The sequence below is a fragment of the Sylvia atricapilla genome, chromosome 1 (genome assembly GCF_009819655.1).
Source record: "Sylvia atricapilla isolate bSylAtr1 chromosome 1, bSylAtr1.pri, whole genome shotgun sequence".
Classification (NCBI taxonomy): Eukaryota; Metazoa; Chordata; class Aves; order Passeriformes; family Sylviidae; genus Sylvia; species Sylvia atricapilla.
The window spans coordinates 23,427,701-23,453,892 of NC_089140.1; the positions used below are offsets into that span (position 1 = coordinate 23,427,701).

Genomic DNA, 26,192 nt, shown 5'->3' on the forward strand with positions numbered 1-26,192 from the left:
TACAGAATATTTAAAAAATATATCCCCCATTAATATTACAGTCTATTTGAACAGATGCTATTTGTTGTGTGGCAGTAAGCAGGGGCAGGAAATCATTGTTAGATTTTAGCAAGTAAATTGATAAAAACTGAAATATAAAAGTTTATATGATAAACAACTGGACAGAACATAACCAATATTCTCTCAAAAAATTTAATATCAATCTAAAGGAGGATGATTTTCTTCAAAATAAAATGTGACATAATTTTACAGCATGAAAGTTTAAAAGAAACCTATCTTCAACTGCTGCATTAATAAATCTGTATGAATATAAATAATCTGATTTAATCATATCTGTCATTTCCACTTACAGTTCAGCAACTACAAGCAAATAGAATTTACTAAGCTAGAGTAATTTTTTGTCCTGGTCTGAATGTTGCACCAATCTGTACTTTGCTCTTCTTGGGATTCTGAAAATTATCATACCTGGAAAAAAAAAATTAAATTAGCAAATTGTTATGAAAAGTGTTTTTTGTGTCTGCCTCCTCAGATGCATATTAATGCACCACAAACTCGAGATGTTCAAGTAAATGTTTCTGGAAATGAAGAGTGCTCGTCTCCTCAGACCTGAGACTCACAGACATAACTCAGAGAGCTCTCTGCCCTGCTTCCTTTTTTCTTCTCCCAGCTTTTTGATCTCCAAGTCCAACGAGACACATTCTCCTTTTCAGTATGTTTATACTTCTACAGATTATTGCCTTTCCCAAACACAGCAGCTACAAAGACCACTAAGGTCACTACAGAAGGACAAATTCCAGCAATTTGAAAATACAAGGAGCTACTGCTAACTGGAAGCAGGAAGGACCTAGAAGGACCAAAGAGCCTCTTTGTACTGTTATGCCTCATAACATAATACCAGGGGGTGCTGGTCTGTTATTTCTAGATCCTACATGAGCAAGACAATTCATTGCTAAAGCACTTTCCCTTTCCCACTATGTAACTTAGTATTTCTTTAAAAACTGCTGTCAAAAGCTATCAGCTATCTGCTGCCAGTTCCCACATTTATTTAAAACTATTGTGTTTCTGATGTATAAGGCATGTGGCAAGATCACACCTCCACTGAATTCAAAATTACAAAAACAATTACTTACAGTTCAGTAAAATGCTTCCAGTCCTCCTGACTAATGGATGGTCTCATACCCTGCAGAGCAGTCATCAGATGAGACTGGGTAATGGTCAAAGTGGTCTTGGGAAGTACTGACTGATTAAGGGTGCTGTCCTCCTTGAAAAGAGCCATGAACAGACAGTGAAACATTTCCACGGAAACAAGAGTGTCATCAGTATCATTAACTATGGAACCTCCTCATTACATGTACAGACAAATGTATTAAAAATACTGTCACAACTTTCCCCCCTCCATATCAATAAATAACAGAAATAACTGTTGAATTATATGAATGCTAACATCTGGCTTATTTTCCTCAAACTAAGTATCATTTATCTTTGCTACTTTGTTACACAGAATTTAATATTACTGCAGATTATTTCTTGAAATACCAACAAGTGTGGAAAAAACAAGAGAGAAGTGTTAAGACTACATAATAAATAAAAAAAGGTGCCATACTCCATTCTTGCTTCTGTAATTGGTCTTGCTAGCATTGATTTCTGTCCTCAGGTGCTCTGCTTGCTGCTCCTGGTTCTCCAGGGAGTCTTCTTGAGAAGCTTCTCTAAGCATTGCAGGCTGTGAGGATGCAACATCTCTCTGAGTGATGCTGGTAAAGTCGTAACTTATGGAGTTTGGACCGGACAAACACAAAGAGCTCTAAATTGATCACAAGAGGAAATACATTAACTCATTATGGATCCAAAGGAGCAACTCCATCATTAGGAATTAGCCTACAATTCAATATAAGCTTGTCTCCACTGGCAAAAAGAGTACTTTCTCTTTAAAATATATTACATTAGTAATTTTTTGAACAGAAAGATTTAAGTTAATATGCTTAAGTGTTTGGACAAACGGCCAAATTACAAAATGAAGTGTTTCATGTCTGGAAAATACTTAAGTATTTTTGTAATGGCCCATCTAAAAAAGAATAAAGGTCTGCTAAGTCCATTGTTTTAATTACTTAGGAAAATCAGTGGTTTCTGAAATCTGGACGAGCTTATGTAGTTAGCTTTGGAATTTAAATACTCATCATCTGCAAATTCTCTGTGCACTTGATAAGTCAGCACCTTTTCAATTCATCAACTTTAAGAGATTAAAGTCCTTGTAGAATCCTTGCTGAAGAATTTTCACAGTCAGAGGAAAACTAAGTCTTTAAAGTTACATTAATCAGTCACCCATAATGCAAGATAAAATACACCAAAGCACCTTAGCAGTCTACTGACTGCTAAGTAGTTACTTCTCTAATGTCAAAGTAAGTTATTTTTGGCCTTAAGAATCAATGCAAGACAGTTTCAAAAACAAGAGGCTAAGAACTTTGATTACTACTTGTAGTAACAGTTCTAAAACAGATTGAAATTCACTTTAAAAGGAGTTTCCCATGGGTCACACACAAACTCTGAAATCATGTGTTCACTGTAAGGAGCTTGGAGGCAGCACACCCTGTTCTGTTGACCTGCCTGCCAAGAGAGATGAGCTGATCACTGTGCAGGTGCTAGGCAGCCAACTTGCACATCCCTACCTGCAAACTGGCCAGAGAACATGCTGCTTTCTGTGTAACATGATGCAGTAGCAGGAATTCTGCTTCTTAAAGACAATGATGGAAGTTAAGGTTTAGCTCTGTTCTTTTTCACAATTCCATGGTCTGATTATTCTATTAATGCACATTTTACTGGGAACTGAAGAAGGTTCATAGATTCTTGGGAATGCAACTTAATTCTTGAAAGCTGTGTTGTCACTTTTTAGTAATAAAACTAAGTTAAAGAAAAAAACAACAAACAAACCAACGACCGAAAAGTTGAGAACTGTTTTACCTTGGAAAACTTAAATTTCGGAAGGGAACAAGCCATTTGACCAGAGAGTAAAATCTAATATATATGCAATTTGCTTAATTATAAAGTATTCAGCAGTGTTCTGGGATTTTAATTTTAAACTCCTGCAAGATTGCAGAGAAGTCCATAGTGTATTTTCTCAGATCATGTCCCTCCATCTCCTTCCTCACTAAGGAGTACTAAGTATAATCTGAAGACAGTTTGAAGGTCAAAGCAGACATAACTGTATTTATAAACCAAACCAGGCAAATGGCATGTTTTCTTCTGCTTCTCGACTAAATATACTTAGAAAATTCAGAACATTAAGTAAGTAATTTACCAGTTCTGAAGGAGTTCCATTTCCCAGCTCTGATTCATAAGAGCTTCCGAAATAAAGACGATACATGTTGGACCTTGGATCTTCAGGAAGCAAGTCAGACATGTCTAAAGAAATGAGAGAGTGTTCTAGCCCTGCTTCTCCATCTATTGCTGAATCATCTGAGCCACTGCTGTGGTTTAGAAAAACCATGGAAGAGAGACTGAAGTCACTATCAGAACTAGATGCAAAATCCTGTAACAAAGAACAAAACATTACAAGAGTTAACTCATAAAAAACTACAATTGGAAATACCTGAAAAGATTTGATATACAGTGCAAATGAGAGTATCAATTTACATTTGACTCTAGTAATCATCTGTTTTTCTCTAGGAATATATTCCTAAATACTTTGCTAAGAAAATCTAATACCTTTAAGAACTTTCTGTCTTCATGCTAGAAAAATAGTTTCAGGAGATTATTTTAAGGTTTTGTTAAGTTTTGTTGTTTCCACTGCCTCATACTCTCAGTAAGTGTTGGGAAACTTTTTGTACGTGTTGTGTCGTACCACTTCTGTCTCAACCTGACAAGCAAATTAGTATCTTGTGTAAAATGCTCTAGGAGGCTGAAGCGAGTCTACTTTTATAGTGCCTAACTACTGTACTCATTTTCAGTCATAGCCAACATACTTTAAATGCTGATGTGGAAATCAGAATTGCTGCTTTAGACTGGTGTCTGCAAATCTCTTTGATTGTACACCTCTATCAGTCAAAAATTCCTGAGTGCACGCTACCAAGCATATGGATATTATTTGTAAATTATATACATGTACCACTGGAGTTCTAATATTTTCTTCCTGCACATCAATGGACTGCCTTGTGCTCTCTCTGGAGTGTGTGCACCACTGCTTCAGACAACAATTGCCTTCTACGATGGATAATCATCAGGTATCAACTACTTACTCATGCTACAAGAGAAGGGCATGTTAGGGAAGACATGCTGGAGATCCTTCTCGATACTAAGAGTCACATCCTCAAAGCTCAATTTTTTGGTAACAGCTGGGGCAAAATGAATTCAAGAGGGTCTCCTTCATCTTGCACCCTTGATCCATCCCCTACCTTTGGCCACTGAGAAGTGGAAGCCATGCCTACTCCTTTCCAGCTAAAACCAGAGGACAGGCATTAAAAATGGCAAAAGAGGTGGCTGAACAGAGGCTAAAAGAGGAAGGATCTGTCAGTCACATGAGGGGTACAAACCAAGGGTGGAATCCTATACTGGATGTTCTAGTTGGTGCCTGGAAGACAAGGCAGAGCTGGCCATTTCAGGTATTGCCATCCTCTTGCCACTTCCCTCCTGACCTCAGTCAAAACCAATCTGCTGGAACAACTCCCCAAAACCCACCTATTTCTCATTTCCTCCATCTTCCAAAATGTGCCATCTCAAAACTGAATTTGCTATCTGCTCCTAAGAAATTCAGTGTGGCATCCCTCCTGTCAATCTGTTAGCTGTTCCTCACAACTGTGATAAACACATTTGGGCTTACATATATCTATTTAACAATAAATACCCATCATTAAACAAGAAAAACCTTGTGTTTAAGAAGTATTTAAACCAATTCATTACATTATTCTTGTATTTTTCTGCAAACATTTTAAAATGTTAATCCTCTGTATAAAAATATAAAACCCCGTAATTTTGCTAAAAAAACCCATTGATACAATTAACTCTTTCAAACATATCAATATAAAAATAAACAGGACAGACTTCTTTTATATCAGTTTCATTTACCTGTGTTAAACCTAAATTTAAATTAGTATGGATTGCCTCTAATTGGGCATTGTATAATAAAGCTTTTAGGTCAGCCCCTGTGAACTGTTCTGTTTTTGCTGCCAAATCCTGAAAGTCGACATCATTTGCCAAGGACAGGGAATGACTGAGAGCTTTTAAGATTTCATAGCGTGAGTTCTGGAAAACAGGAAAAAAAAAAAAAAAAAGTCAATAAAGCAACCTGTTAATTTCCTTGTCCTGACTGCTGGATGGTGCTTGGGCCCTGTCACCAGCCACTTTCTCTCTGAGGGAGAAAGGATCTTTTTTCAAGAAGATACTGCCCTAATACTAGAAAGATACTAGCCTAACCAAATGTAGTATACACAGAGTATATTTCTCTAATATATCAGGTCACTATCTGGGATTTTTATATATGAAATACAAATATATGAAATAAAAATATGAAGATGAGCTCTGCTCCTCATTGGTCCTTTTGTAAAGAAAAGTATGACGACAGTGAAATGCTTCTGTTTACCTGAATGATCTTACTCTAAACCAGAAGTTTAAAATACAAAAAAAAGAAAAAAAGAAGAGAAAAAACAAAGAGAGTATATCTATGCTCTTAAGGCACAGGATCATCTTATGTGTTTCAGAATGAAATTATGTGATGGTGTTTGTTAAATGTGAGAACTAATCTGAAAATAAGCAGTACTAATGCTTTCTTATGAAATGGGGAATTGGGACACACGTTGTACCTCAAAGACTGGCTATGGTTTAAACAAATGGCAAATCCACTGGACTCATACTTTGAAGAAAGATGGAGAACATTATGCCCACTCTACTGCATCCAGTTTCTTTCCGCAGATTAGTTCCCTGTTTTTAATTTTTTTTTAAATCACCTAGATCCACAGGATATGACTTGATCCAGAAGACTGTGGTAGACAGCCTTTTCTTTCCCCAGTTTTATGTGATCAGATTGACATTAAAATCAGTGAATTTATCCATTTGTATAACTGCAGCTGGGAAATCAAGTCCACTTTTTCCAAGTTTGAAATGCCACTACATATAAAGAAAAGGAGAATAAACCCATTAGTCTGAATTTTCTTCCTTGCCTCTTATGTGAAATTATTTGTTTCCTCACCTGATCAGGAGGTGGACAGTACAGGCATTTATCCAGTCGACCTGGCCTTAACAAAGCTGGGTCAATCAAATCCGGGCGACTGGTAGCAGCTAGCACATAAACTCCTTAGGAAAGTGCAGAAAAATGCCATTAATATCTGCTAAACTTCTTCATAAAAAGGAGCACACAGGAGAACTGGTACCTTGCAGGCCTTCCACACCATCTAACTGAGTCAACAGCTGGTTAACCACCCGGTCGGTGACTCCCGTGTTGTCATGACCTCGGCGAGGAGCAATAGAATCAAACTCATCAAAGAAAACAATACAAGGCTTAGCTGCCTGAGCTCTAAAAAAGGGGGAAAAAAGCAATACTTATTTTTTTGTTAAAGCTTCATTTACAGATAGAATTGCTTAGAAATATTGAAGGTAATTGCTTTTTGCTTCAGAGAACAGTTGTATTTAATGACAGAATAGAAAATCTGCTTTCTGTAGAATTTAAGAGGTTTTGAGAACTGGACTGCAATAGAATCACTGCTCATTTTTATTATATACTTTGCACTCACGTTATCATTTTTAAGTGCTCAACTGCCATATTAACATACATGAAAGCTCTTAAAATACAATCACTGCAGATGAGTTCTTGGCTTACAGACAGCTAACAAAAAGACTGCCCACATGATAAGTTGAGAAGCAAAGGCTATGTAGGATATGTTAGCATTATTGGGCACTGAGGGCCAGTAAGAGCAGATTTGTTAAAAAAAAACTACTGGCACTGAGGACTTCAACACCAAGTTTAATATGACCCTAGGTATTGACTACTTGAGAGTACAGTAAACTGTCTCCTGGAATCATCTGAAAGGAATGCAGGATGTGTTTTCCAAGATAATACTATGCTGTGAACCAATGCACTGTACCTGGGGAGGACTGGGCGTTCAGCTTCAAAAACACATTCCTCACCTGAGCCAAAATGTACAGTTCTTTAACAATGATGGCCAGGCTGAACCTGACACACCCATCTGGTTCAGTACAACTGATTGTTTCAGATGCTTTTATGATCTGATGTTTTTTGATCTGATGTTATCTGATCCTCAGATCACAAAATTATTTATTTGTGCTTCAACCAGTGATATTTACTTTACTGATATTTATTTACCAGTGATATCACAAAATACAAAACATCTTAACAAAACACACCTGTTAAATATATCTCGAACTGCTTGTTCACTTGCTCCAATGTATTTGCTGAGCAGTTCTGGGCCCTAAAAAGATATAATCAGAAAACAATATTCATGATATGTTTCTTAGTTTTTATGTGTAATTCAACATCAACATATATTTTGTGTACTAGACTGGATTTTCTTGGAACCAAGACAATGTCATCTCTGAACAGAAGAGCCAAGGGGTCTAGATAAGCCAGACGAATTTTTCAAGCATTCCAACTTGTTTAAAAGTAATCACTTCCATTTTGTACCATAACATAACGTAACATAACATAACATGTGTTATATTATCCCAAGGCAAAGGTTTACACATTATTGTAAAAATATTTAAAATATATTGCTCAATTTCATTGTCCAGTGGAAATCATCAAAGACCCGCATCAAAATCTGGGGTCTTTTTACAAAAAAATAAGAAACTAAGATCACCAAATTAAATTTTATGATTCTGCCTAATCAATAAGTATATAAAAAAAATCTCAGTAATAAAACTGTGAAGTTCCAGGAATCAGATGTCCAGAGGGATATCCAGAGAGAGACAAGCAAAATTTTACATGAGTTTCTTACTTTAGTATTTTGCCCTCACAAGCACATACTCTCAGGTATTATGTAAAGTTACTGCACAGAGTTAATAAAATGAATCAATTAAGCTTAAACTCTTGCTACCTTGATGCTGATGAAATTCATTCCACTCTCTCTAGCAACCACTCCTGCCAAGAGTGTTTTTCCTGTTCCAGGTGCTCCATACAGCAAAACTCCTGATCTCTGTCGTATGGGCAGGTTTGCAAATAATTCTGGATACTGGAAAAGAGTTTCAATGTGATATATTCTAAAAAAAACAAGTATTCTGTAATGTACTCTAACATCACTGTCACTGACTAGTAATGATTTTTTGTCTAAACAGAATGCATCAAATTTATTACATCCCCAGTATTATCCCAACAGCTCATCTGGACTCTTTTAGTTTACCCAGGGCTGAACTAGGTTCCTAGTTTTAACAGGTACCTGAAATACAAACAAGTGTGATTTTCTACCAAGAGGCCAGAATAGGGCTGAACTAGAGTTTTATATTCTCCATAGTGGTAGTTCTAAATTCCTATTTTAGTCACTGAATTGATGATGTAGTGATACCATTCCGTCATTTTTCTGTAGAGTCAATGCTCAATGGCTCAACTCAACATTCAAGTTTTAAGCAAGGCCGAAAGGCCAAAGTTAAATAAAGTGAGATTGCTGGATTGGCATTCATCTGAAAGAAAATACCCCTCTAGCAAAAGCACTGCAGAAAACAACTGGAAATGTCTTTACAGAGCCTAATCACAACCCCTGCAAGCAAGTGTGCCAATACTCCAGTATTGTAGAGCAACACTTGCTCTGTAGTAAAGTTCAGCCATTGCCTTTTGTGTTTGGAAGAGAGGAGGAGAAGAAAGTGTTTTCCAGTAGTTGAAGACAGTTGAAGATTTAAAAGCTAAAAAATCATGCCTGTCATCTTTCTATCCAACACTTTCCAAACCTTAAAAATAATTCTTCCCTACTAACATTATGTACAAAATTCAAATAACTAATTTAAAGGAACTTAGTACCTTTGCAGGTAACATGATGGTATCCTTGAGCACTTGCTTCACATCTTTTAAGCCACCAATCCTGTCCCAGCCAATATCTTTAGGTTTATGAAGGCTGGCATTTCTCAGAGCTAATGGAGTAAAATCTTTTAGAGCATTTTGAAAATCCACAGCTGACAGGTTCAAATCTGTTATAAAAAATAAAGAAAAAAATATCGTCAAAAAACCCCAAACACACAGACTGCCAATAACAAACTCCTTACAATACATAACAGTTAAAGAAATTTTAAACATAAAATATAAAAGCTAGGGGTTTCTTTTCGTATTATTACACTAGTTCTGGATAACAGAAGTAAGACCGTGAAATAGAAGACTTTGTTGTGAACATACCACCATTATCTGATGCATTCTGGTTAGAAGCCCAAGTATGAATGGCACGATCAACCAGCACAGTAAAATCTCTAGCAACAAAACCTTCTGTTTCCTTTGCAATATACTGGAGGTCAAGATCAGAGAAGTCCTTCGGATCTGAATTCAGTTTCTTCTTTATTATGGAATACAGCATTTCATATCTTTGCTTCTGAAAAACAGAATTTTGCAACAAGCGTGTGTTGAGTTTACTCTTTATATGGTGTTCAGGAATTCAAAGACTAAATAGGTATGACTTACTAAAATTTCCTTAAATATTTGTGTAACACCAACCCTTTACATAGCCAAACCTAAGCAATATAAACAAATGCCAGTACTTCAGGTGCACTTCAATAAATTCACCAGTTTTATAACTCCAAATATTCACTTCACCAGAGCTACTTTAAATTCAACATTAATAATGAAACATCTCTCCCCTCCCCAGATTCTACTGTTTCACATCCATTTCTTATGTTTCACAGGAAAAAGAAAAAATTTTATTTTGTCAGTATGAGCACAAAATATGTTTGAGATGCAATATATTGTGCTAGATAAAAACACTTCAAATAATTTGGTATCTTTTCAGAACTTTACTTTTTCAGTGATGTCTTACCCTTATTTGAGTATTAATATTAAAAGCAATAAAAGCAGACTTGCAGGAAGTGGGAGGAAGCTAAACTGCATCTAACACAGCATCCCCTCCTCAGTGGCTTTTAATTGCTAGCCTGTGACTGGAGACACACAGACAGGAACAACTCATGTTAAATACAAAATAGTCATTAGGGGATGAGGGTTTCAAAGTATCTGCTTTCTCCTGCATGAAAGTTAATACTGTTCATCCTTCTCTCTATCCATTTTTCTTTTAGAAGTGGACTATGTTCAAAAGCAGAGGGATGGTATTAATATAGAAACGAAGCTAAAACTGTCCCATAAAATTAACATTTAGTTTTAATATAATTTTTAAAATACATGTTCTAGTGACATACCTATTTCATGGAGCTGTGAAAAAACACATTTAATTTAATTTCTCTAACTTGATGACTTACATGTTTTTCAAAGCTGCTCCTTCAGTATCTCCTTAGAGGTAACAGAGACATGCATATCTCATCTGTGTTAGACAACCTGACTTGTTTTATGTTGAACTGAAATGTCCTCTGAATACACCCTCCTCTTACCACTGAAGAGTGGGGCCAACTGTGAGTTTTCAGTGGAGTTTTATATTTTTAACTTTATAATAATAGCTATGAGTTCTGAGGTACTTAAGTATCACAAAACAACTTCTAAGATTTCCAGATTTTTTTTCTCCATCTTCAAGTGTAACCTACTATTTTTGCAGCTGTTCCAGCACCGTATTTGAGGCTTTTGGGACGGCAAACAACATTTTAACCATTTTTATTTGCATTTACCTGATCTGGAGATCGGATACATTTGAAGCACTGAAATATATGAGTTCCTTGTGCTGAAACCAGGGAAGGATGAAGGGAATGTTCAGACTGACTCGTGGCAATTAATGCAATCAAACTCCCCATGGAAATTACTTCTTTTATCAGATCTTTCAAAACTAAACACAGAAGATATTGTTGCATGAATTGGAAGAGATCAAAAAAACCCTAACCTGAAGAGCAGCATTAGTGCACACAAAATATAACAACTTTGTAACATATTATATTTATTCCCATATTTACAGTTGTTTCTTTTAAACTAGGAAATAAAAAAGGTATAGTGTTTCTCTCTAGGACAGCACATTCCATTAAGAAAATGCCATCAGAAACGTTTTTTAAAAACTGATTTTGTAACGTCACTGATGGCATCTACTTTTGTGTGTTTCCACTCCCTCCATGCAAACAAAAAAGAAAAAGTCATCGGAAAAAACTCATCTTAAGCCCAGAAAATAAGCACTCCAGGAGAAAGGTAATACGTTAAAAAATTAAGGATGCAAGGTAGATCTTCAAGAAAAATATTTAAAGCTCTGTTGTATGCATCATACCTTTAAGTAAAAGTCATAAGAAAACCAAACAATTCTATATGTAACTTAGTATATTTTTTTGGAAGAAACTATAGTAAGATTTTCTGAATTTCAAAAGCATTTCAGGAAAAATTATGCTAACTCCCTCACACTGAGCTATGAAATGGAAGGCATTTTTTGCTATGGCTTTATTAATCTTGGTCACTTAGATTTAATTTGCAACTTAGCACTGCCTAGACTTTCAGGAATAAAAGGGAACCATATACAGGATGTCAAACTACAACAGATCATATTATTTTTAATCTTTGTGGACAGTTACACTGTAAAACAAAACAGAAGTTCTACAATGTCTACCAAGTAGGATGATAAAGTTGGTACTCATCTAAAAGAAGCTGATTCTCAACATCAGTAAGTATCAAATTGATGTATCACTGTAATTATAAACAATAATTATGGAAAACAAATATCAGTTTATCAGTAATTATCAGTTAAAGGTTCATCTGCAGTTTGTAAGCAATTGCCATGTATTTGAGTGTATGAGTAATATCAAAAAGAACAGAGAAGCCCCAAGCACTGGCAGTGGTACTGACAACAGACATTACCAGCAGCACCAGTGGTGGATGCATTGGAAAGGGCCACTCCAAGAGCCAGAGTACATTATTTTGATTCAGCTAGTGGTCCACAATTGCCTACACACCATAATTTGTGAGTCTGCCTGAATATCACATGGTCCAGAGGCAATAATGATACAGACAGGATTGTTCAGGTAGGACAGTACAAGTCAGGGATAAGAAATTCTAAGTTGCATTGTATTTCTCTCCAGACAAAGGCAGAACAGTATTACCATAAGCAAGTCTATTGCTTTGAACCGTTTCAGGGCTGTTCTCATGCTCTGGTGTAGAAGGTACTCCAACAATGTGATCAAGATCATCCATCAAAAGAATGGACGGTTGTCTCCACGCTGCCTCTAAAAAAGCTTCTTCCACATGTTTTCTTATGTTTACTAATCTTTTTCCTAAAACAAAATACTATTAGAATGACACAGGAAAAAATCACAATGTTTTATTTTGTCTATTTTGATTTTACATCTATAAATCCAGATACCAAGATTAAACCTCAGTCAACAATCACTAAAGAAAGAGTCCACATCTTCAATCAAAAAAGTACTAGAAAGTTCCACATGTTCTAAAATTATTTTAATCATCTTTTACTAACCACTATAGAAGCCCACAAGTCTACTTTCCAGACATTAAAACCAGAGAAATAACAGCAGCATTCTAAAATAGCTACTAAAAAATCCTGCAATTGGAAGAATTTTCCAGAGCAAAGGCTCATTATCAATCCTTCCTCTTTTCTCTGGTGCAAGAAGCACCAGCTTAAGTAGTGATTTAAGCAAACAGAATATACTGAGGAAATATAAGGGCTCTGTAAGAAAACAATTGAGTATTTTCTGTCCTTGTAACAGCAAGACTATTTAGAAAAGCCAGTGAAATGCAAGAGCAGAAAAATGCCTCCTTTGTGCTCTTCCGTCTTTGCATAAAGTAATTATCTTGAACTCACAAAGCCTAAGGAGTCATCTCATCATCTATAATCACAAGTGTTAGATGCCTATTGCCAAGTTTAGTAAATATTGCCTATTACTAGTTTAGTAAACATGCCACCATAAATCAGGTTTCATTTGGTCATTCAATCCTCCTTTGGTGCCAGTGTTATCCTTTCACTGAGTTCAGGTATCCTTTAACATTTATGGTTTGTTAACAAAACATTTGTTTCAGCTAGCACAGCTGAAAAAACACAGTTCAATTTCTGCAACTTCTTCCTATTTTGTAACAATTAGAAATTAGCATAGCAAGCATGGTTTGAATTGGTCGTGGTATGTGGGACAGAAGCTGACAGAAGTGTGAAACTTAGAGTAGCTGCATTTTCATCAGACTGCTGAAGATACTAATTGTGGGGCATCAAGCATCCTTGCAAAAACAGCAAAAATGCTAGAAAATTTATTCAGACCAAATATAGTCCCTTCATAACCATGCCTCTTTATTGTACAGCGAACATTTGAGATAAAAAGAAACATTTTCATACCTCTTAAGGCTTTACAATCAATTACTTCTACATGAGCATCCAGTCTAGTGAAAGCTTCTTTGCAGATGGCCTTTGCTAATGTTGACTTTCCACTTCCCTACAAAAATAAATGTGAGCTAAAGTAAATTGACAGAGTCAGTGTGTTTCTGTGTTTTTGTCACAGTATGCAACATTCAACAAGCTGAGGAAGCTGTACACACACTGGGTTTATTCCTCAGTAAAAGTATATATGTATTCTGCCTCTGTATCACTTGGTAGGGACCAAATTACTAGAGTGAAACAAAGATAAATTCAGCATGGGTACATCCAGTACAGTGTTCTGATTCCACTGAGTTCAGTGTTAAGACATCTGCTTAGTTCAGTGACATATGGTATTAAATGGATCACTGTAACAGGCAACAGGAAAATATCAGTATCAACTCCACTGCCATTTTATGTTAAAACACTAGAGAAAATATATGCTTATTTTCATTCAAATACTTCAAAGACAAGAGGTGCTTATCATAATATAAACACAAAGTAGATTAATCCCTACTGAAATTGCATTGGTAGTAATCTTCAAAACGTGTGTGTGTGATGTTTTACTGAATTATCTCTGTTCAGTTAACTGCTCTTTTGTTCAGCTTGTTCTTTATTCTTTGGAATGTGCATAGTATCAAAGAAAACTAACATCAACCGGTTTGTAACTACGGAAAATAATGTGCAAGGCTTTGCAGGTGAAAGCAGAAGTGAGTACCTTTCCTCCTGTGAGAAGCACCCCTCCACTTCGCAGTCCCACAGCATTAGCAGCCAGCTTTTGAGATAAAGGACGCCCCAGAAGACTGTGGCTTATGTGTTCAAATAAAGATGTTCCTAATTTGTCCACTCCTCTATAGGGGAAAGGAAACATTAAATGGCCAAGGGTAGCATCACTGCACACTCTAGGCAGTAAAAGCTTGTACTAGGGGGATGTTAAAATGCTGAAAGACTGTATTCTCAGTTGCCTTTCCCAGCAATGACAGCACACTATCACAACACTCCAAGCCTCTCCTGTCTCTTCTGCCTCAGCCCTTCACATTCGCTACACAGTACCACTGTTTTCCCTTGTACTTATGACCACAGCACTCTGCCTTTCTCTCCTCAGCTGATGATTGTGACAAAACTTTTAGGAACTACAGTTCTTTGAGACTCTTATTATTAAATGTAGTTGAAGAAGTAAATAGGTGGAAGTTACTGGGGGACATGGATTGGCAGAGTGCAACTTACAAATTTTGTTTCATTTGAACACCCCAGTTAAGACCACACCACTTTCCCTTGTTGCTGTGTAGAAGTCTGTTCATACTACTTAGAACATCAAAAACTGCTGAACTATCAGTATTTCTTCTAAAGCTCAGTTCTGGTTTCCATGCTGAGGCAGTCTCAGTTCTGAGACGTTCCATCCTGCTGGCAGACATGCTGAAAGGTATGTCAGTACCTTAGACACATGAAGTTTTCTGTTCACTGCAAGTAAGATCATTCAAGGACAAAATTAACCATCTGCATAAACTAGGATAAAGTCTGAACCTGACAAGCCGAAAGATGCAGAGTTTTGCTTAGATCTGGCACAGTTTCCAAAAAGTCTGCATTTCTACCAATGTTATTTGTCAGATTTTGCCTTTTTCTGACCCAGAAACTGGGCTCCTGAGACACTTTTAAAAACTTTTATTCCATTTTCAGTCTCATGTGAAGGGTGAGATGGTACAGATGTTACAATTCATGCCATCACAATCAGAAGCCAAACTATTTCCTAATTACAATACATTATAAGCGGTTTTTTGCCTATCAGCTTTTGCCACACAATGCTGCTAATGCCTTAAAGCCAATCATCTAAAATTACTCTCATGAGTCCTACTACAATACATCTTTCATAGTTCTATTTCTCCAAAGTAACTAGCCCATTTGCAAGGCCATCATTTGAAACTTGTTTCTAGTTCCATTTCTCTGTCAACAATGTCTGTCGTATCCCATGGCATTTCTAAGTCATCATTTTTTATCTCAGAGTTTGCATACAGATGCATACTATGTGAGCCTTCTGTCAGGCTTTGAGAATTCTCCACAAACCCAATTCCCACAGTTATTTTTTTTCTAATTCTCATTCCCATACCCTCCCGTGTTTTTTTCTATGAAAATGTCTCACCCTAAATCACTTAGTTTGTGGTACGGAAGCTTCTTGTCTCTATCAGGCATAGGTGGCTGCTTGTCATCATCAGTTTTTCTACTTGGAGGATGTAAAAGAACCTACAACAAAGGAGAGTTAGGGCTTCAGATGAAATGTAACTATAGAAGGTAGCTAGGGAGTGACCAGCCATTTCTGGAATTGTGCAAAGACAACACTGCATGTATGTTTTGCTGTGCTTGAAAGAAAGGTGCACTGGTGAAATGAAAGAAATACAACTAGTTCCAAAACACAATCTAGTGTTGACAGTAATTTAATAATGTAAGATTAGATTTTGGGCCAAGTGCTATTTACAACAGACTGTGCAGTAAACTATCTCTTCCCCTACCTGCAGCTTGTTCCTTCTACTCTGCAATCCACTCTCCTACTGGCAGGAAAGCTCATGAGGCAGAATAAATCTGACTGGGTGAAAAGTAACTTCACAAAACACCTGACAAGAATTTTTCCATCCTGTTCACCAGGGAGCTAGTATGGAAAGCTGGGCAGGCAAACAGTGGTTGCAGAGGTTCACATGTAAGAACAGCCTAGTACGAGATGTTAAGCTATTAAGAAATGCATTTTGCTCTTTCATCTTAGTTCCAGTCACTTGAACAATTTAAAGAAGCCTTCTTACACTTTACTTCTAGTAAAAGAAAGCTCATCTTATTTTTTTTAACAGCAATTCTAAATTTTGCAGACAAGTTCCATTCTAAACAACCAAAAACCACCTGTAATTCTCCACTAAAATTCACTGTATGTTTAAAAATTAAAAAAAACCCCATTACCCCACTCCTGTAATGATAACCCTGAAGTAATGGGCAGTGGAAATCAACTGATTTCTGTGGAAAATAGATTAGTATTATTAAATTACTAATATTTCTATTTAATATTAGTAATTATAATATTAAATAGAAATATTTATTCTCCTGAGAAACGAAATATGGAAGAAACAGAAACTGTATCAGAGAAAGGCAGGGTGAGTGTGGTAGGTTGGAATGGGGAACATCTCATCTTTGCCAGAACAAGCTACTGTTCCTGCCAGATACACTAAAAAGTGGATTAGTTACCAAGGGAGAGAACAACTAAGTATAAGGATGGTACACATACAAATAAGTATAAGGATGCTTATTTGTAACTTTGGATGCTTATTATAACTTGGGCAGTACTGACTTTCCTCTCTTCTAACTGGTTTTTCTAAGAGTTTGATTGCAAACTCTAGGCCACTCAGTAACAAGCACAGCATGCCTGGAATTTCAGCAGGCTCTCAAGCTACCAAATGGCATAAAGGATGCAGATATAATTTAGTGAATAGACTGATATTACTTACATTAAAAGAGAAACTGAAATATATTATACACAAAATGCAATATGTTTTAAATAAGTACAACAATTTAAATTACTTGATACCTGATACTATGTGATACTTACTTGTATATTTGTCTTTTGCAGCAAACTAGGACTCAGTATAAAAATATTCTCAGACTTTTTTTCTTCAATGTGCACAGGATGCGCTGCACTAAGGACAAACTCCTCCATTCCTGTAGAAACACAATGAACAACTATTAAAACTCCAAATAAATGAAGTTTTTGTTCCACACAAGATAAAATAGATTAGAATATTACTAGAATATAATCCAAAATGAAAGAATAAAAAAAGTTAACCATTATTAAAGGGTAACTCAAGCTTACACTTTCAGTGTGAAGAGGTATCAGCTATGTTAAAAGGTGCGTCATATAGAAATTAACTGGCATACTGGCTAAGTAATTCCACAGTAGACAGGACAGTATTATCCTTGCCTTCTTTAACAGACAGATGTACACAGTCTGTGCTTGTCATTATCCATGGGTGATCATCAGTAGTGGAATCCTGCAGCCAAGAACTGAATGCACACCTAACATCATCTTCGTGTATATCTTTATGCTAAAGAAGGAAAAGGAAGAAGGTGAATAAAACAAAATCAGTTCAACAGTAAAAATGGTTTCTTCCTATGCACGAGGCATTTTTTTTTCTTATTGCAGCAGAGAGATGGAAGAAGATACAAGAGTTTTATTCCTTTAGAAAACAGCATTTTGCCAACAAACACCATTTCTAGCAATTGCTCTTGGGAAAGCATCTGTGTAGCCCCTGCTATGGCCACAGCTGAGTATTAAACCACCTCTAGAGATTTTTTCCCTCAGAACACTGATATGAGGGCGAGGAAAAGCATCTATTTTTATTTTACTTATCTGCCTTCCCAGATCCAAGGGCACTGCTCAGATCCTGGGTTTAAAGATATTGACCTGAGACTTACTTCAGGTGCTCACTACACCCCTCTCTTCCTTGTAGACCCTCTCCCTATAAAAAGAACCCTGGGCTTGTACAGTTCAGGGGCATCACCAACAACCTTCAACAGGCAGGCAGAGACCAAGCAACTTACCCCAGATCACCTAGATAACTGGAATAGGAAAAGAAATTGAGTCTGGGTGCCATATCTCTTGTCTAAGTTCCCAACCACATATGCATAATTCCCATCTAGAAAAGGGGGAATCAATGAAGATGCTGCAAGCAGTGTTCAGAAAAGAAAATTCAAGTTACTGTAACAATTCTTTCTGCATTTGTCTGGTTTTTTCCAATGAATTAAAAAAACCTTTAACTGAATTAGAAAAGTAGAATTCTGTATTTAAAATATACAAGAGCAACATAACTACTTTTTTACAATTTTAGCAGATTAATTCGAAACTATCAGAGAATTTTCTGACTTGGAAAGGACCCAAAGGATCATACTAATAATCCTTTTATCTCCAATATTAAAAAAATGCAGTTCTTCTGTAGGTAAGAAATTAAGTTAGAATATTGGGGACAAAGAATAAATCCACCTAAGCCATGCTATGATGGCAAATGCTGCATTTAAAGCTTTGAGGGGGAACTAACATGGGAAATAATCAGGCCAGTGTCACACAAGTTATGAAGAAATACATAATTCCAGAGATACATTGGACAGACTGTGAGAACTGGTACTAAGTCAGAGATGCTCACTCAGAACATGTCTTCCTTATAGGAAAACTGAGGGATTCAATGATATAACTTAAAAAATAAAATATTAACCATGAGGAAGAGTAAAAAGAAAGCAGAAGACTAAATAGGACATACAAATTATGATACTTTCACTAAAATTTCACTACAACAGGCATTGCAGTGTTGGAAAAAATTAAGCATGTCTTCTCCCAGAAGACTAAAACTCCTTAACTCTATGACTCTTTTTCTGTTTTGTGGTTTTTTCTATTGGCTTAAAGGCATACACTTTATATTTGCTAGGTTTGAACCCATATTAATGTACTTCAAATGAAGGTCTGATGCAAAATTATTATCAATTACTGTTGCTATTTTGAAAGTGATTTTTTTATAGTTGAGATATAACTTAAGAAAAAATGTATGTTTTCCCTACCAATGCCATGTCTCCTTCATGTCAACATCCTTCTTAAAGAAAGACATCAGAAATTCTCAAAATTTGAGAGTAATGGAAAACTCGATGATTTTAAATGTGCTGTGAGTTAAAAGTGCTATGTCCTTTAATAGCTTCAGGAAAACAAGTCAAAATTCAGGAGTTCAATTTTCTCCACCCTCTGAGATATCTACCAGCTCCTTTGAATAGAAAATTGTTACAATTTGCAGTGTAACTATCTGGAGTTATCTACCAAGAGCAACCCTAAATATTAATGGCTTCATGTTTACCGTATATTGATCAAAATACAAGTACTAGATAAGCTCTTTGTAAGTAGATCATAGCAATCAATTAATCTAAATTTACATACTCAAAAGAAAAAAACCCAAGAAATTATACCAAAAAAATCCTTTGCAATTATTTCTGTAGTCAACAATAGACAATTTCCAGATCATCATCTAACAAATTAAAAGAAATAAATACAATGCACTCCTTTCCCCCCCTCCCCCAATTTGACCAGAGTAACATTATCAGCTTCCCAACATGTGAACAAGAATACAATATATGAAACAAGACCAGTAATATCAACTCACTAAGTTCTGTTTGGGTTGCAGTGTAAGAGATACAGGAATTTTAGGAATAGATTCAACTGACTTAATTCGGACTGTTGAATGTATTTCAATATGTAGTTTTTTTCTCAGACCATCTGGAATCTGAAATATTTAAAATAAAAGCAAAAAAGAGGAAGTATTAGAAAGTAAACTAGATATAACATTGCATATATAGTACTGCATCAACTTTTTCATCACTAATAGAACCTCAAGAGAATGAAGAAGGAATTTATAACATTGACAGTGATACCCAAATCTTACTCTTACATGCACACTTCTCATTATCTTTTATCCGATTTATGAAAGTGCTCACTACAGCTGACATGCTACTAACTTAGTAAACCTAAAAGCTCAAAAAAGAAGTAGAAGAAATCCTTAGAAGATTGCAAAAATGCTCTTAGTATAGGAGAAAATCAATTTAATTTCATTTGCTGATTAAAATTAATTTTACATGGGCAGGTAAATATACAGAGACCAGAACTAAGCACACCTGCAGCATAGAGACAGAAAATCCAGTCTCCCTAAATCATACCACTAATCAGTTTGCCCTTTTAAGGAAACTCCTTTTCCATCTGTGTTATTTTAAAACTTACACCAATTTGAAAACATCTCATAAATATTTCTTAACTGTGAGAGACTTTATAATTGCTGGCATTCGGAAAACTGTTATGCCTGTCAAAAGATTTCATGGCAAAGACCTCTGCAGGCTCTTGCTCTCATTCCTAACACAACAATGAGTGAATGGTGAGAAATGTATTATGTCAAAACAGTCAAATGGTGATTTGAAGCACATTTTTGTTTGTGCTGGATGTGCTTCCAGGAAAGAGAGAACATAATCAGGCAGCCATTCTATCAGAACAAGTTGAAAGATCAGTATCTCCATACCCAGACTTGTGCCACCTGGCAGAATGGCATATGAAAACTAGAGCAGTTTAAATTATACAAGCTGGCTGACATTAATCTTCAAGATGTATTTTGAAGAGTGTATAAAAGGACTCGCAAACATTATGTAGCCCTAGGATATGCCATTCCATTACTTTACAGTTTGATGACCTCTAGGTCTAGGCATATTTCAAAGAGCTAACTGATGAAGAGTCTTACTATGCAGTACTGAATGTATGCAAATGGATACTTTCACTTTCTCGTTAATACAATGGCTACCCACAGATTGTGAAGAAAGCATAAATTGCCTTCAGAAATGCTGAAGCATTTTCCTCATTTGGTGTAAAAATGCTAAGTGTGCAGAGAGTATACTGTAATTCTTGGAGGATGATGATATGTAATGTAGCCCAGAATGAGTACAAAGCACAGCTCTAGCAAACAGTATTTGGTTCTAGCAAACTCAAGAGATAACACAAAGTCTACAGCCCAAAACTGCATGTTAGGTAGCCAGCTCACAACTATACAACAGAAAATATTATAAAATAAAAAGCCCAAAATACAGTGTGCTCAAACTGACCCAAACTCTTGCAACATGCAGCGCTTCCCCATCGTGGCCATACTCTATGACACTCTTTAGGTCTTCAAATCCATTCCAAACGATTTGAACAACAGATCCTTCACTGGATGCTTGACCCCTATTAGAATCAGAAGGATTTTTGTCTTGTGTAGTAGTCAAGTGATTTTGCTTTTCAAGTGGCAGATTTTGTTTTGCTTCTTGATGACGCTGTCTCGGGGAAAGCAGCTGATTAATTTTCCCATAAGATACCACAGGATTTGGATCCAAATCAATATATTCTAAATTCCATGGAAAAATGTGAGCAGCATTGCATTTCAGAAATTCATGAGTGGTGGATACATTCTGTACACTGGGAGGCTGGGACTGACATACTCTAAAAATGGAATCCATGTGAATTAAGTTCAGACGCTTCTCTTGGAAGGTGCTCATTTCATTGTTATCAGAAGACGAAGTCTTTTGTTTCTGCTCAGATGTGTTAGAGAAAATGTTCCCTATGAAATTCCATATATTTGGAAGAACATTTGAGCCAAACGTCACGCTTGCATCAGCCTTACTCTGTTCAAGGACTCCAGGCTTTAAGTAAGGTTGTTTGGCAAAAGGATCCTTTAACGTTTCTTCTTGTTCCATGCTATTTTTCACAAAATTTTTGAGGAAGAGGTCACCTTCTGTGGCTGGTGTGCTGGTGATATTCTCCTCAGGTCCGTGTGTTTTGGGACATATCAGAAGCTCCGTGCATGGCTCTAATCTCCCATATGGGGCTGCTGGCACAAGTGTACCTAAGTAGGAGCAAAAGATGCCAATGAATGCATCCACCCCTGCAAAGCTGGAGGTGCCCCGAGAGCCCTGAGCACTGCTCACCGATTCTGATGTAAATGTGGGTGTGCTGCTCAACCCAGACAGGGAAGACGGCTCCGGGAAACACCACTCGGATCTGGTCAAGGAGATGCCTTTCCAGGGAGGGAGCGTGCAGCTCCTGGGGAAATGTGATACCATTATAAATTAAATACTGCAAACATTTTTAACATTGGTTGGAAGAAAAAAAAAAAACTGTATGTGTCTTTCTAATACACCATTTGAAATATAAAATACAACTAAACTCCACCACATTCAGTATTTTCTTAGAGACTGAAAAGAATGGGGCATTGTGCAAAAAACTGCTTGAGCCAGAATCTCTGTCACCTGTCAGACAAGAACACGAACAATGGAAGGGGTTTTATTACCAGAATTTCCCAATCATCTGCTGTGAGTGGTTCCACTTCTACTTGCTGACAGGAGGACACATGGGAACAGGGTTCAAGAAACACCTGGCAAAAGTAACACCAAAATATTTAACTTCTTATTTTTAAATATATAAAAGCTCCTATTTCAACTAGAAAATTGACATCATCTTCATAATATGTTTTCACTACTTGGAACAGAGACCATCCTAATGGCACTAGGTAATTAATTCATAAACAGATGAATGCTCAGTGGATGGGGAAATGGATCCCATTAGGCTCAGGGATGTCAGTAAGCAGTAAATATTAAAAGCATCAGGAGTTATCAGTATCAGGTGATAACAATTAATCTTTAATACACCTTAATCACATAACCATCTTTCAATTTTTTAATCTTTATTTTTAAATCCCCATGATTTTAGAAAGTTGAAAAATTCATTCGCTTGTGCATAAATTTAGAACCAGCTGAAAAATAAGGAAAAAGCACAATAGAAAAGCAAGCCCAGCTCCTTAATGAATAGTTTCATAGGGAGCAGCCCCACCTCTACAGAACAGTTTTAATACCATGTGACTCAGGAGGAATGGCAGAAGCTGTTCTGGCTTAAGTTTTTCAGAATGCATTAAATACAGACTGCAAAAGTTAGTTTTTGCCAAAGGTTTCATTTGACCAGAACCATCCCCCCACCCCACCCCACCCCCCCCCAAAAAAAAAAATCCAAACACAAAAACCACAAAAAAAACCCCAAACACAAACACACACAAAAAAAATTGCAAATGACATACTGCAATTAATTTTCAAAGAAGCATAATTAACTTTTTTCCTGAGATAAAACTAGTTACCTGTCTTCTGAGAGAACTACATTAGGTCACCTTTTATAAAAGTAACAACCAGTTTTGAAATCTTCTATGTCCTTAGTTTGAATAATTTAGAGTAATATCTTTCCCCCAGCACAGCAAATAGAAGACCATACTATTATGAAACACAGCAAACATGTAACTCCTGAATCCAAAATGATGGTGAAATTACCTAATTAATCATTTATTTATTTCATTGTACAGATGATTCTTCCCAGGCAACAGCTGGGTAAGGTTTTCTTAGGTTTCCTTTGTCAATTGGTTTCCTGTTGGAGGCTATTAATTGCTAGAACTAAAATGGGTAGATGCCTGGCTGCTCAACTACTAAATTGGAAATTTCTGCAGACACATAATTTCCAGAGAAGATATGTTTAAAAAGTAAAAAAAGGTAAGATAATACACTGCTCTGAGTCACACTCTTTGATGTCTTCTACTACATTGAACAAAATTTTCCATATAAGAGAACAGGCAAATCTGAATACATTACACAGTAATACTGTGTAAAGCAGTACTTTTCTGTTCTTGCTTGTTTAAATGTTTACCTACTATGAGAAAAAAAAATCCTTTGATTTTGAGATTTTAGTAGTCCCATGTCAGAAAACTCTATGTCAGCCTCTTGGGCATCTCTAACTTCTCAATGAAAGAGTCATTTATGAAACGTTCAACAGAGTGTTCAAGAGTAAGAGGTGAATGTACAAAAAATAGACAGATAGACAGATAAAGAGACAGGTATTCATGAGAGATGAATACAAATATTTGAAGAGAAAAGGACACATGGTGGAGGGGTGAAAGACGGGATGAAAATTTAAACCCCAAGTAAGTTAAACAAGAACATGCAGAAACTCAACAGCTACTTTAAAACAACAGGAACGTCAAGCAAAATATTCCCATTCCAAATTTTTCAATTGCTTACAAGTGTATTTTCTTAAAATTAATGTCACTGAAGACAGTTGTTTCAGCCCTGCAAAGACCTACCCACAAGCCTATCCTAACGTTGTTTAGGCAATTGTTAATGGTTTAATGAGCAAATCTTTTCATGTTCCAGAAATTTCATGACAGTTAACTTTTCTCTTGAGCAGATGTAAATGAACAAACTCTCTAAATACAATCAGCAACGTCATAGCTAACTCATGAAGTATTACCTTTTCACTTATCTTCCAGTATATTCTTTATTTAAATAGAAAACAAAGGTAGCACTTCAAACCTGTTCTCCATCTGTGATGCCAAGTTTCTCTGCCAAATGTCTGTTAATCTCTGCAATATTTTCACCCTGGTGACCTCGATGCCTGGTTTCCATCCAGCTCAAAAATACTGGCTGATGACCACAGGATACTTTCACAGCTTGGCCCTATGAGTTTCAAAGAAAAAAAAAATTAATATAAAACCAGCTAAGTAAGATAACTATTAGACAACTACACTACATTTGACTGGAGAGATCAAAGGAATTAAACACATCACCTGGATTTTACACCTTGTTTGCACAACTCTCAACACAGAAGTGAGTGTTGGTTTCAATTCTTAAACAGCTTTCTAATTTTATGGACTATTTTTAAGTAAGAAAATGAATTCTTTTTTCTTTCTTCTGCATGATACATTATCATAAAATATTTTACAGAAATGTGTAACTGCATATTTGTATTTCCCAAATTAGGAAAATAAATAAACATATACCCTGATTTCACAAAAAATATAATATTTACATGGTCTCCAAGAGTACTTCTGTGACATATGTTAAATAATTAACATTAACTTAGACCAAAATGATTTTATCAATCTGTTTTGATGTCAAACTGCAGAACTTATCTAATATCTTCTGCAATGAGATTCAGCTTTTGATTCCATTTATTCCCTTTTTAACCTTTTTTTTTCATGAGATGTATTTCTATCAAGTTTTCTGAGATTCTATCTCTTTTGCTCAGGTTAAGCAAAAGCAGGAGTCCACCATAACAATGTACAGAATGACACTACATGACTTCAAAGCAACCGCACCCCTTTCTCCTCTCTCTTGCCAGTAGATGTGTAAAACACTCAGAAACTGCAGCTGAAATGAAACTCACATTTAACACTGCATTTCTTCCAATTCCACCAACCTCCTTCTACTACCCCGAAGATGAACGAGCAGTTTTTTACACGCCTAGGTTGTTTTCCTGTTGTGAAATAACCTCTTTGGCCTTGAGAAATGACACACACCGAGGGAGGCCTGCTCGGCCCAGGGCAGCTGTGCCAGGACTCCCGAGCTTTGCTTACATCTTTCTCGCCTCATTCCTGCCATTTTCCACCCTGTTCTGCTGGCACTCTTAGTTCTGTGCTCATGGCACAAGAGGCACACCGTGTCTCTTCTCGACTCCACATGGGAAATGTTATTTACAGAGTAAGGTGCACTCCCTGCAGCTGACCCCGCGTCCTCAGCCGGGCTCGGCATGACGGGAGTGCCTTTCGATACTGACACATTCATTTTATTTATGTACACCAAGAAGGAGGATTCTGCATGGATCTATCACCTCTTCTCCTACCGGAGTTAAACATTATTTGCTTAGTCCCAGCAGGTTACGGGGAAAACTGCTATGAAATAAGGAGCCTTGAGAGAGACGCAGATGCCCACAGTGGCAGACCGCGTTGGGGAAGAAAACTTCCCGCGTTTCATTAGGAATGGATGATGATAATAGGCCACGCAGGAGGTGAGGAAGGAGGGGTTCTCCAACGCGTCCCTGTGAGGGGTCTCGGCTGCAGGGAGGGCTGAATCGTGAGGGAGGGGAGGAGGGCTCTGTATCGCCATGGTAACAGGATGCGACGGGGGAGGGGCGGTGCGCTCACGTAATCCTCCCTGCCTGCCTGAGGAGTCCCTGCGCCTGAGCCCCGAGCGGCGGCGCCCCGGTACCTGCTGCAGGCGGAGGAGCGAGGCCAGCGCGGGCGGCAGGTGCAGGAAGCAGTCGCGGGTCCCGCTCAGCACGACGGTGGCGGCGGCGGCTCCACCGGGGTCCCCACAGCCCCACATGGCCGCAGCGGCCCGGCCCGGCGCGCCCGCTCCGCCCGGTCACGGACCCGCCTACCCGGGGGGTGGTGCTCCCTG

The 26,192-nt window shown here is 37.1% G+C and overlaps 1 protein-coding gene across 1 annotated transcript; it reads right to left on the reverse strand.

Moving 5' to 3' along the window:
• Window positions 1–171: 171 nt before the first annotated feature.
• PEX1 (peroxisomal biogenesis factor 1) lies at window positions 172–26,140 on the reverse strand. Its single transcript, XM_066317344.1, has 24 exons — window positions 26,001–26,140; window positions 24,327–24,470; window positions 22,271–22,354; window positions 21,909–22,023; window positions 21,051–21,826; window positions 19,574–19,693; window positions 17,356–17,479; window positions 16,987–17,096; window positions 15,541–15,641; window positions 14,122–14,254; window positions 13,386–13,482; window positions 12,148–12,318; window positions 10,744–10,898; window positions 9,320–9,509; window positions 8,951–9,117; window positions 8,037–8,171; window positions 7,348–7,412; window positions 6,357–6,499; window positions 6,176–6,279; window positions 5,056–5,232; window positions 3,293–3,523; window positions 1,604–1,801; window positions 1,131–1,261; window positions 172–465 (listed from the first exon to the last, which is right to left on the reverse strand). The coding sequence occupies exons 1-24, from the start codon at window positions 26,115–26,117 to the stop codon at window positions 381–383; spliced, it is 3,873 nt and encodes a 1,290-aa protein (XP_066173441.1). The 5' UTR covers window positions 26,118–26,140; the 3' UTR covers window positions 172–380.
• Between the last annotated feature and the right edge of the window lie 52 nt (window positions 26,141–26,192).

Bases quoted from the DNA above. Each gene is read 5' to 3' on its own strand.
- PEX1 (XM_066317344.1), bottom strand. From the start codon at position 26,117: ATGTGGGGCTGTGGGGACCCCGGTGGAGCCGCCGCCGCCACCGTCGTG. The intron at 5,233-6,175 runs GTGAGGAAACAA...CCTGTTTTCCAG, and splicing joins ACTGTCCACCTCCTGATCAG to AACTCACGCTATGAAATCTT. The intron at 466-1,130 runs GTAAGTAATTGT...TTTTTTTTCCAG, and splicing joins TGGAAGCATTTTACTGAACT to GTATGATAATTTTCAGAATC.